Source organism: Eulemur rufifrons, chromosome 3 (assembly GCF_041146395.1).
Source record: "Eulemur rufifrons isolate Redbay chromosome 3, OSU_ERuf_1, whole genome shotgun sequence".
Lineage (NCBI taxonomy): Eukaryota > Metazoa > Chordata > Mammalia > Primates > Lemuridae > Eulemur > Eulemur rufifrons.
The window spans coordinates 67,551,262-67,564,328 of NC_090985.1; the positions used below are offsets into that span (position 1 = coordinate 67,551,262).

Genomic DNA, 13,067 nt, shown 5'->3' on the forward strand with positions numbered 1-13,067 from the left:
GATTGTGTCCCCTTGTTGTGTAAATCTATACTTTCCTATATTAATCCTTATCACAGTCCCTGTTTAATTTCCTTCTAATCTGTTTCTAGCCTATAATATCCACTGCTTCATTTCCAGAACCTCTCTCCAGGCCCAGCATGTAGTTGGTGGTCAAGTTATTTGTGGAACAAACACATTAAAGATGTTCTTGCTCTTTAGCCATTGACTATTCTTAGAATTCCTTTAATAAATTTTATTTATTTATTCATTCCTGACGATTTGAGGTAGCCCTGAACACTCTAGAGCACTGCACATGTGTTAGGTTCTCCTTTATCTATCTCCATGATCTTGTCCTCTATTTCTTTTCTTCTTTTTCCTTCAAGAGCAGGGGGTATCAGTTAAAAAGAATCAGCTTCACTTTTATTAGTTATGTGGACTTGAACAAGTTACTTAATCTTTTTCATCTAAGCCTTCTGATAAATAAAATTGGAATAGTGGTACTTATACCACAGAGTTTTGGGCAGGATTAAATAATGCATACAAAGTATATATAAAATCCATGACAGGTACTAAATGTTACTTATCCTACTCTGGGCTGAGAAAAAAAATGGACTTAAAAAAAGAAATTGCATCCTAGACTCATCATTATGTAATGGCTCATTTCCCAGAAAACTAGACATGGCAGTTGGTAGGGTTCAGGACTTTTGCTGTGTGCTTAAACAAGCCTACCAGATAATCTGCTCTGCTCTCATGGTAGAAAATATCAAGAAACAATCATGCGTTAGTACACAACCTCGCTAGCAAAGAAGAGTAGCTCTACTTTAGTGGGCAGGTATCCACTAAACACTAGGGCTGGAAATGTTAGAGCATGGTAATGAGCATAGGTCTGGGTTGGAATGCAGGGGTTCAGCTATGGTAGTTAAACCTCTCTACACCTCAGTTTGTTCATCTGTAGACTAAGGACAGAACCACCTCATTCAGCTATAGCAAGGATTTAGTGAGCTATTTATGTGTGTGTTTAGCACAACACTTGGCATATAGCAAAGGCTCAGTAAAAATCAGTATTTAAAAAGCCAAATGTAATACAAATTTATTCTTCACTTTCTGATGTGGAATTTATTTTTCAAAGTTCTTGTGTGTTCAGTTATGGAAAAGGAAAACTACCTCTCTAGTTAACAAACTCTAAAACTGGTTTTGGGAACCAGGATAAATCATTGAGCACATAGTAGGATGCAATTATGAGCACTAGCTGTGAAATAACAAGAGAAAAATGATTTTGGCCATTCTGAATAGAAGGTTTTATAGGAATTATAGTAAGGCATGTACTACCACAAATGAAAAACTACAATTTTTAATGACAAATATCTTATTGGTATTTTTGAAAAAAAACAAACCAGTTCAAATCATTACTATATGTCTGTTCCCAAAGAGCATAATTATTTTCCCTCTACATATGGTTGAAAATAGTTAAGGAACATCCGTTCTTGCTTTTAAACAAGATTGACAACTGAAACACCATGCCCAATCTTATTTTTTTAAGTACTTCTATGCACTATTGAATTAGTAATGTTGTGTATGTGGATCTTTTAAAATTGGCAATGGCATTGGCTGTTCAGGGACCAGCAAATGGAATAGCTGTCAGCTTTCACAAAGAATCCTTAGACAATTATTCTTATTCTTCCTCATAGCTAGAGAGAGAAAATAGTCTTACATTAGAAAATTATGTAAGAATAAACAATGTCTCTCATAACATTAGAAAAGTTATGTCCAGTTTTTTTTTTTTTTTTTTTGACTGCAGTGTAGTTTCTCCTCCATGCAAACCTATGAGACAATAACAGATACATGATCACAAGGTTAGCCATTCCCGTGCCTATGGGACTGCACAAACCTGCTGTCCCTAGCATGTGTGCTCAACACCCCTCTCCTCTCACTTCCCACCAACATCTACCACTTTAAAATTCTAGGTTTCTGATGAATTAACACAGACAACAATCTTGTCTTTGGAGGGATAAAAGCACTAAACATAGAGTGAAAAATATAGCTTATATCAGGGCAAAGTATGCATTAAGTATAGGCTTCTGATAATTGTAGCCATTATTCATTTTTCTGAGATCCCCCCAAGGCTGCCTCTGAAGATTCACTTTGTGTTATGAGTTTGGACAGATGGGCAGGAGCCTGGAACACAGGTGGGTCTCACCTTCTATCATGTAGTCAGTGCCTATGGAATTAGTGCGCGATTCAGAGAGGAATATTTCCTATCTTTGTTTTGTGTAAATGTGACTGATCCTTCAACATCTATAAAGTATATGATACATTTTTAAGATATTAAGAAAAAAGTGATTTTCTGTAGGACCCCAGATTTTAAAAGCCAAGTTTCCACTAAATGCAAATGTAAAAATCCAATTTCCTAAAATAAAATGTGCCATAAATATTTGCCTCAAAATAAAGCAAAATAACAAAGCATGGTATGTGTTGCTTTTCAGTAAATTTCTTTACTAATTTCTTTTTGTTTTATCTTCATGTGCCTATTAGGATCACTTTTCCATTTTCTTTCAGTCTCTGTAAATTGCCACAACACTGGATAGACATCATTTCCCTAGGGATATAAATGTTCCCTTTTCTCTAAACATCAATTTATTCCTTCAAAAATTATTTCTGAGCATTCACAATGTTCCTGGCCCTAGGCTAATGCTGAAAATACAAAATGAATAGAACCAGGTTTCAGCTCAGGTCTATACAGTCCTCTACATAGCAGGGTTTACAAAATGTGTTTATGATACAGTTTGAATGTTCCCTTCTCTGCTAGTCATATTCATTCAATTAGTTGATAATGCACTGATTTATACATGCTTAAAATCTTCATTTTGCACCTATTACATGCCAGGTGCTTTCACAAAAACCCTGTGCAGTAGGTATTAGGTTTACACAAATCACAATTTAGAAAACACTACTTAGCCATTGAAAATGAAATATGTCTACTTATGTTTTCAACTTTTCATGGAGATAGTAACTAATTTTTGAAGAAATTAAATCCTGTTTTCAAAAAAATATATTTCTAAAACTTTGACCTGGAAAAAGTACTTACAGACTTAGTATTCCCTTCAATAACTTCTTCTTCCAATGGTTCAAGTTTGAGATCCTGCAATTAGAGGAAATGGCAGAAAAAAAAACAGAAATTAGATAATTTTTAAAACACCATATATTCAAATAATTCTTTCATGGTAATATATATGTATAGTTAGAGACAGGGTCTTGCTATGTTGCCTACGTTGGTCTCGAATTCCTAGCCTCAAAGGCATCCTCCTTCCTCTGCCTCCCAGAGTACTGGGATTACAGGCGTCAGCCACCAGGCCTGGCCTTTCATGGCTAATGTTGAATCAACCTAATTATCTGAAAAGAGATGAAATAACTCTGACTTTTAAAAATTGAGCTATTCCAATAAAGACTCTTTGTATCCATTTATCAATTATAAGGAGCTATTTCAGATGTGCTAAATTTGTTATTGCTTTAAAGTTTCCTTCACTGATGCCCCTGGAGAGCACATTGGAGGACAGAGAAATATTAAAACAGAAAGGGGAAGGATAGGAAGGTAAAAAAAAAAAAAAAAGAAAGAAAGTTAGAATGATTAGGCCTAACAGTCTGATTTCTTTTGCTGTGAGTACTGTTACATTTTCTACATTTTTGGGGAGATTATTATAAACATTAGTCTACTGTTTATAACACATTTATATCCTAGCACTAATTTGGTTTATTAAATAGAAAGTGAATTAAAAAGTAAATGAAAAAATTATTGATATTCACTAAAAATGAAAGATTCCTCAAAAGACCTTAGAGTCTTCTGTGATGACCAATGGATAACACTAACGTCCCCAGTGAAACCAAGTGTGCAATCTCTAAGAATTTCATTTGGTGAACATACATCCTAGCATTTCTTCCAAGTGCGGATTATGCACAATTCCTTAAGTGGATAAGAAATAAATTGAAAGCTGTAGAAATCCAGCCTGTTAATAATAGAGCTGTGTTGCTCTAGCTATACTGTTATCTGGTGATGTGGGGTTCACTTTTACTGTTTGCTCTGCCTTAAATTCTTTATCCCTAGGTCTTCATCTAGCTGGCTTCTTCTCGTCTTTCACATCTCAATTCAAGTATCACCTGCTTAGGGAGACTCTCCCAAACCACTTTGAGTTTTCAACACCCCCCTCATCTCCATCATATTGCCCTACTTCTTCTTTATAGCACTTTCCATGACCTGAAATGATCTTATTTCATGGATTTGTTTATTTGGCTTTTGTTTGTCTCTCTAGATACCAAGGATGTTACCTATTTTGATCACTGCTGTATTCCCACCGCCAGAATAGTACCTGACACGTAGGAGCTACTCAATAAATGTTGAATAAATCAATGGCTGAATGAATGCCCCACTTAAATCATAACATTTCCATGAAGGCAAAGATTATATAAAGTGCATACAGATGTGAATTGAAAATTAAAAAGTGCTCTACACGTAGTAACCATTACACAGTAATCTCCTTGACCGCTATTTTTCTGACACCAACTCAGGTACACTTTTCAGTTCTCTCTTTCCTGATCTAAGGTAAGAAAAACTTAAAACAAGTTGTATGAGTGTGACATCCTTAGTTATATTCCTCGATTGAGAATGTCCTGTGATCTGATGATACATTGAGGACTTCATGAAGAATGAAGAGGTTTTTTTCTGTTGTTCTTGTTGTTCTGTTTAACATTAAAGGTGTTTTCTGCAGGATCAAGGAAAACATAAGATAAAAGCTCAGTATGTGCCCATAAATACTCATGCAGGCTGGAATGGATAGAAGGAATACCTGAAGAAACTTGTAGAAATTGCAAGTGTTATTTTCCCCTGCATGAATAGAATCGGGTTTGGTTTACAGTGCAGGAAGGATTTATCATAAATACTTAATGGAGAAAAAAGATAACATATGTTCCACCGCAGGTTCACTTCCTTTCAATGGGGAGATCAAGCCTAGTGTTAACAACTACGGGAGACAAGGTAGTCAGCAGTGAAATGACATGCACTTAGTCACTGTTTGGCAATTGGGTAGTTTTTCTCTAAAAACCTAATTCAGCGCAATACAGAAGAAGTTGTAGAAGAAAACTGAACTTGCACTGCTTCTCCATTCATTAAGAAAGCTCATGCTGAGCGCCACATAGCCGGAGCCTCCCTGCTGCAAACGGTCACATTGTACTTTCAGCAAACCTCAAAATGAAGCCCTTTCATAGGAGGGAGGGAGAAAAAAGTCTAGATATGTGGCAATACTTTGATTTAAGGTTGGAAAAAAGGCATGGCCTAAGTTTGAACCATTCCTTTAAAAATAACTATATAGATTTCAGAAACTAAATAATATTTTGTCCAGAACTTCAAAACCACTTGAAAAACAGATATTTGTGTTCTTTAAATGAATCTAAGCTTATTTAACAATTGAATCCTTATGTTTAACAAGCTTTAGTTTGCACATAAGAGTCCTGCATTTCCATAGCTTCCAACATTGGAAAACTAATTTTCATAGCCACTATTTTTCCTATGAATCTTCTTAGTCTGAGCTCACATATCAATTAATAAAATAAGAAAGGAGGAAAATTGATTTGCAGCAAGTTCATAGTTTTGGTATGGGCTCTATTATCCAGTAAGTGGTCAATGTAAATTTGATAAAGACAGGATGGCAGAGGAACTGGAACTCTCCAAAGTTGTTTCTCCTTGACTTGTTTCTTCTTTTATAGAATCTCCTTTTTAGAGACTTGCCGCATGCTCAGGACTTGAGGTTCATCTTTGTGGACACGGCTTTTAAGACCTTAACCTGTTGGCCTGACTGCTCTCCTACTAACATCTGACTGGGGATTTCTGCCTAAGTGTCCTATTGTACCTTGAAATGAACACATCTGAAAAACCAGTTTACCTTCTCACCTCACCTCACCAACTATCTGTCACTTGTCTCTCCCTTGTCTGTTAATGGTATGACCATTACAGACACAGAGGCTCAGGTCCTCAGACTGTCACTGCAGTTCTTCCTGTCCTTTGTCCACCACACCCATCCAATGATGCTGTTAATTTCACTTCAAGTCTTTCAAATCTGCCATTTTCTTCTCACTCACTACCTTGGTCCAGGCCCATCTCTTGCCATACCTGACCCCCGTGGGTTCAGGGGCACAGACCTGCTCTTTAATACCTGAGCTGTTTTTTTTTTTTTTTTCCCTTGTGTTAATCCATTTTGCATTTATTTTAATTTACTTTGCATCTTGCTGTTCCATTTTCTCTCTGAAGGATCTTTTTGGTTTGTCACTCACCTGTTGAAAAATAATAAATGTCTCCTGTTGTCTCCAAGACCAAGTCCAAATCCCTTAGCCTATTATTTATAGCCAACCATGATCTGGCCTCCATCTGTCCACACAACCTTATTTGTCACTACTTCCCTAAATGAAAGACCATTAACCAGGCTGATCTACCCTTGTTCACGCCATCACCTTCCTGAATGCCCCCTCCAGCTGCTCTCTGTTTACTAAAATTCTACTTCTCTATTGCAAATATCAGTTTTTGGTTAGTTTGTTAGCTGATTAGAATTTACACCAACTTTAATGATAATACATTTTCCTTTCAAGTCAGCATATGACCCTAAGGAGACCAACCAGGCGCTCTCTCCTGGGAAGTAGTATCTTGAGGAGAAACCAATGGGCTGGAAATGGTTGGAACTCATTTATTCCAGTGGAGGGAACCTGAGAGACTGCTGAGTATTTCTTGCTATCTAGATCTCTAGAGTTACCTTGTCTCTTGACTTTTCCTGAATTTGGTTCTCTAGACTATCTGTTGATTCTGTGAGCTCTTCCAAAACCTTCTAGAAAATTCTCCTTTAGATTAGAGAAGTGATTTGTTACTCGCAATCAAATTTTTAATTGAGTCACCATTTTTAAGACCTCACTTAAACTCTTCCTGCCACATGAAGTCCTTCCTGAGAGCCCCAGCTGACAGTGCTTATACCCCCAGGTGAGTATCTATAGATTTTAGTACCTGCTGTTTCTTTAGCACGTCTCAGTCAGTCAGCCCCTATTTACTGAGCAGCCACTATGAATCTGGTTTTGTGTCACCATATATTTAAAAAAAAAAAAAAAAAAACAATCTGTTAACTCTCTCTCTCTCAGAAAAAAAAAAAAAATAGCTTATTTTTATAAGTAGACTATGGATTCTTCAAAATCAGTGGCTTTGTCTCAAACATAAATGTTCCCTCCCTGGTACCTGGCATGGACAGAAAACATAATTTCTCACTGATTGACAAAGTTTGCCTCTACCATCAAAGTTGTTTAAAGGGAATATCACTACAATATCAGGACTATTTGGAACTAACTGAATTCATCAATAAAAATATAATAACTAGGAACATAAAATGTAATTCTAAAGAACTCTTCATCATATCCCAACTTGTTTGTTCACTAGACAGTTTTAATGTCAAAATCATCAGTAAACATGGTAATTTCTAGAAGTTGAGTGTGGAATCTTATCTTTTAGTATACAGTACTGCCATTTCCCTGAATTAATTTGAAAGATTCCCAAGACTTCACCCAAGTCATACCTAAGAGCTGCCATTAGCATCATTCAAACACACTGCCACTTGGGTTGCTTGATAACCTCAGAGCCAGGCAGTGCAGTAGATTTATTTAACTCTTAACCCCACATCCTATTTTAAATATCATTGGGGGCTGGAGGAGAATTGACGTGAGCTTCTACATTTGCTTTAACAACAACAATAAAAACAACAAAATCCCAAATAACTACCAAGCAACCATTTGTAGGATCATTGGGATCCTGGCTGTTAATCTCTCTGTGTGGCAGCCATGGATATTGAGGCAATGAGGAACACCGGGTCAGAATATCTGGAAAAACAGGAGAGAGAATAAAGGAAAGGAAGCACCCACCTTCTTTTCCAGTCTATCAATTAACTTCTGGAGTCTATTTATCTGGGTCATCCACTGGTTGTCTTCTTCTAATAAGCCTGGGGGTGGGAGATGGAAATCATGAGGGTACATATTAAACTTCAGACAGAGTAGGAATGCTTGGTTATCTCAGAGCTTTCCTTTTACCCTGAAGGAAGGATGCAGTGTCATTGACTAGTCAACACGTTTTTTAAAATGTATTTTACATGAGCGCTTTCTAAGTTATTGATTTCTGTAGATTCATGCATCCCAGTGGGTTCATTTCCAAGGGCCTGTTTTTCATGTTGTTGCCTGTCTGGCCTTTGATATTCAAATGAAAAGAACCTGCTGAGCCATTTCTAAAACCCCATAAGGTAGCTGGTTATCTTTTGAAAAAAGGAAAGCATCAATCAATAATTCTAAACTTACCTGTAGGGCAGTGGTAGGAGTCCATGAAACCATACCCCTGACCCCAGCAAGATATAAACGGCTACAATAAAAAAGGACATAAGAGCAAGACAGCTAGTGTCTCCTTTTCCGGGAACTAACTTGAGTATACATGGACTCTATAGACACAGTGTAGCCATTAAGTGTGCAGACTAGAGTCTGTTAATCTATATTTGTATATATGTATGTAGGATATCTGTATGCATGTGTATATATGTGTGTGTCTAGCACCAAGACAGACATTATATACATCGTGCTATTATTGCTGCTGTTAATATTATATAAAGGTGCAAAGGGAAGAGTTATAGTTTCAGCCCCTGCACAAACATCCTGCCATCTTTGTGTATCCTTTACTGTAGCTTACTCAAAATGTTTCCACAGTCATTTGCTGAAGTAATATTATTTAATGTTTCTTGAAACGGGAATGTGATTGAATTCAAGACTATAAAGCTTTACTTTAGTTTTGAATGCAATAAAGATAAGACCTAAATTGTAAAGGGGTAATGACATACATCAGAATTCACTTTTCCATCTGCCTTCTTGGAGGAAGCACCTTTCAAAGCCCACAAAATAAATTATGTTGTAAAAATGAGCATTAGCTCTGCCACAAAGAAGTAGCTACAAAAAGAGAGAGAGAGAAAGAAAAGAGGCTGAAGAAGATATTATAAATGTATAAATAAGTTTACATTTAATTTTTAATTCACAAATTAGTTAACATATTTCCAATCTGGGCTGATCCCAAAAGGGTGTAAGGTGACTATCTCATCAAAGTCCCTAGGAAGGATATTTAGAACTAAGACTGTTTTCTCAATGGTTAAAATGGAAAGAACAATCTACATTTTGTCTCGGGAGCCTAGTATTGTCATTTTCTAGTCACAAGGGGTGAGGGATTGTATTATTGTTCCCAATTCTTCACTCTCCTCCTGCTACAGAAGTATATGTATGTACACTTTGTATATATACTTTGCCCACAACTTGGCAGTACCTCCTACTATAAACGGTGAAGTGTTATTTCCTTCCCCATTGTTACTGTGCTTGGCACGTGACTTGTTTGGCCAGTGGGAAGTTAGCAGGCAGGATGCACACAGTGTATAAAACAGTGGTTTTTAATGTACTTGTGTGATTTTGATCTGGCTGCTTGGGTTTCTGACACCCACCAGGAGAAGAAAATGCTCAATTGTCACTTATCCAGAAGAAGGCTATGTGAGGAGAGCCGAACTCTATACACAGCCCAGAGCCTTGTCCAGCTGAAATTGCCCAAATCACAACCAGCCAGAGACTCACGAGAGAGAAAAACATATATTTGCAATTGTAACCACCAAGATTTTAAAGTTGTTTCACAATAAAAATGGAAATGGACTAATATTCCATGTGACCATGGACAAACCACTTGGCTTTCGGGGCTTTGGTTTCCTCACCTGTGAAATGGGGAAATAGGGAAGCTAACATCTATCTTACAAGGATAAAATAAGGCTCTATTCAAGAAAAGATTCTGAAATCTTTCAAGTACAGCTGGTATAAATATAGGATACAGTTAGTACTTTGATTTTCTGAATCTTAGATTTATAAAGATTCATTTGTGTTAGAACAACACAACACGTTCAAATAATATATGTGCATGTGTATACTCATGCTTTTGTAAAAATTACTCCAATATTTAGCAACATGAGTTTGCATATTTCAAATTGATTTCAAAATATTATGGTTATAAATGACACAGTTAAAATTTAATAACCTAACAATTATTAGTAAGGTTTAGCCCAATAAATCTTACATTACATTGCAAACTTAAAAAACACCAGCTATGATTAATCCTATCATGGAAACAAGGATGCTTTTCCTAAGTGAATTTAGGGTATGCTAGGGAGGCTTGGAGATCTAGAGCACATTAGGGTGTAGCCTAAAAGAAACCTGTTTGCTTCAAAATGACAGAGAGTTCTATAGAGCTCAAGTCTTTTGGGTATCAGCTAATGGAGCTACTTTCTTCCCTATTCTCCATCTTTCCGTGTGCTGCCCTGGGCACAACTGCTAGGGCTCTGACAGTGCTGATGGACAGAACAACTGCCCAGTTCTTAATACCCTGCACTCTTCACCACTTCAGTTTCAAACTTATTTGGTATAAGGAAAGTGTTCCATTATTACTATTGTCTTAGCTGCTGTTTGTTAAAATAATCAATTGGAAAATGCAAAATGAGTTGACTTTGACGAAGAAAAAAATGAAGGCTGTGTTACCTGGACCGCTGACGTTAAACTGAGGGCTGTTAGGAGAAAAGCTGTTGTGTCTCTGGACCCTGCGGCTTGATCGTTTTCCAGGCCATTGAATCGACAGGACTTCTGGCTTGGTCGGCCCTTGCCTTGAACAACAGAGATAACATTTAACCTCAATGTCAGCACTTCAGTCTCTTGCCTCCAGGAACAAATCTTCAAATGTCAGTCACAAAGGTTTTCTAGTGTAGTGAAATGAAAACTTATGAGGATGACAGCTTGCAAGGATGCTCTAGAAACCCAAGGTAATTTGGTACTATCGTATGTGAACCAGAGGAAGAGAATTCTGAACTTTCTTTATTATTAAAATTAAAAAGTTTGAGTAAAAATCATAATTTAAGAAAGACTTCTTTCCTTTGTTGGTCAGTCAGCAGTAAAAAAAAAAAAATAAATGTGTATGCTGCTGTTGTATTTTGTTTAGCTTGAGGACATCTACAGAGTTTTCTTTCTTTAATTCAGGTTTTTAGATTTATTTTTTGATCAAAGCTATCCATCCTTATATTTTTAAAGTCAAGTAATTCTATAAATCTTATTTCAGCAAACAGGAGCTCCCCCCTCTCTCCCCTTTCATAAAGACAATACATTTTAGCAGGAGTTTGCTTTCATATCAGCATATAACATGCTTAAATTCCTAACTCTTTATTTTTTAGTTTTAGGCTTTATCTATTAACTTTCCAATATGAAAAGCTCAGGCCAATGATATACGTGGGAAATGTTACAAGGAACTCCCAGGAAGGCTGCTTAAAAGGACAGATTCAACTAGGAGGAAACCCTTTGTCTTTCCTTAGTCTTCTTTCCTGGTTGGAATGTGGACACGATAGCTGGAACTCCGACAACCACCTGGGACCATGAGGCAAACTTGGGGATGGAAGATTTATTTGCACATGACATGGGAAAAAGAAAGTCTATGATAAATCTGTAAAGATGTCATACTTGAATTAAGCTGCTCCTCACCAGATTTCTTTATAAGAGATAGTAAGCCCTTATGTGTTTAAGCCACTTTTTTTTTTCTGTGATAGGTAATCAAATCTAATACTAATATAATCATCCTAAAATCTTTATTATCTGTCAGCTAGGGAAGATTCCTTTAGCCTTTCTCCTATGTTAGATTACCTCCCCCTCCCTTTTATTACTTTTCATTTTTGTTCTTAATTGACTCCTTTGTTTTGGTGGAAAATATCCCCTAATTGATTCATAAGAAATTGTACATGATAAAAGGTAAAATTCTTGAGATTTTGCATGTATAAACACTGACTTTATTGGTGGCTTCATGGAGTAAAGAATTCTAAGTTGCAAATCATCTTGAAAAATTTGTTCCGTTATGTTGCAGCTCCCACAGTCACTACTGAAAAACCTAGTGTTTTCTTGATCCTTTGCATATGACCTGGTTTTTCTGAGAATTTTTAGACATTTGCCTTTGTCTCCAGTGCTGTGAAATTTCATAATGGCATGCCTTGGTGTTGGACTTTTAGTACTCATTTTTGGGCTCTTGGTCTGTTCTATCAAGCTGGAAACTCGTGTCCTTGTTCTGAGAATTTTTCTTGAATTATTCATTACATAATTTTTCTCCTTTCTTCTCTTTCTGGAATTGCTGTTTTACAAATATCAGACCTCTTGGACTGACCCTTTAGTTTTCTTCTTATTTCTTTTCTGTTTTTTTTATCTCTTTATAGAGATTTCATTACACTTTTATATCTAAACTTGCCTGAGAATATTTTTGCTGTCATACTTATAATTTCCAAGACTTCTTGTATGTGCTTTCAATATTCTTTTTTAAAAATAGCATTCTATCTTTAATTCATAAATGCAATATCTTCTCTTAGATTTCTGAAGTTATTGATCATTTCATTTTTACACGTTTTTTTCCTGCTGTCTGGATTATTTCTGTTTGTTTTCTTACGTTTGATTTTTTTTGTTTGTTTGTTCAACCCCACACATTTTGGACGGAGGAACTACAAGGCTGATTGGAACCTCTGTGTGGGGATTGCCAACTTGCAGTCTCTGCTGTAGAGTGGCCTGGCTCGGCCTATTTACTGGGGGACCCTGACGATTGGCACTGCTAAGACTTTTCTCTTGGACTGATCAGATCCCTCCGAGAAGCATACCCCAGCTGGAGGGTGTGAGCCCAGTGGTGAATACTCTGGGAGCAGAGTCTTTGAAGGGTATTTCACAGCTCACTCTTCAATATGGAGACTTCACTTAATATTTTGTTTTTTAATATCGTGCCCGACCACCAGTTGTGCCCATCTTAAGAAGGCACACCTCTAGTTCTCCAAGGATTAGGTGGAGTTTTCAACAATATGTCAGCTCTACCTTCACCCTCACTAACAGTTGCACATAGTGCAGCCAGTTCTTGAGCTTGGCAGAGGTTCTGTGATACCAGTTGAATCGCATCTTGGCTTCTTGCATTGCCTGTGTAAGTTTCAGCTTTCTCAGAGCTT

The 13,067-nt window shown here is 36.8% G+C and overlaps 1 protein-coding gene across 1 annotated transcript in view; it reads right to left on the bottom strand.

Moving 5' to 3' along the window:
• Positions 1-13,067, bottom strand: part of NECAB1 (N-terminal EF-hand calcium binding protein 1) — a 145,998-nt gene that overhangs the window by 20,546 nt on the left and 112,385 nt on the right. The window contains exons 7-9 of the mRNA XM_069466244.1: positions 10,594-10,715; positions 7,918-7,994; positions 3,065-3,118 (exon numbers count right to left, since the gene is read on the bottom strand). Of these exons, the coding sequence (XP_069322345.1) occupies positions 3,065-3,118; positions 7,918-7,994; positions 10,594-10,715 (253 nt within the window). The remainder of the gene's footprint in view (positions 1-3,064; positions 3,119-7,917; positions 7,995-10,593; positions 10,716-13,067) is intronic.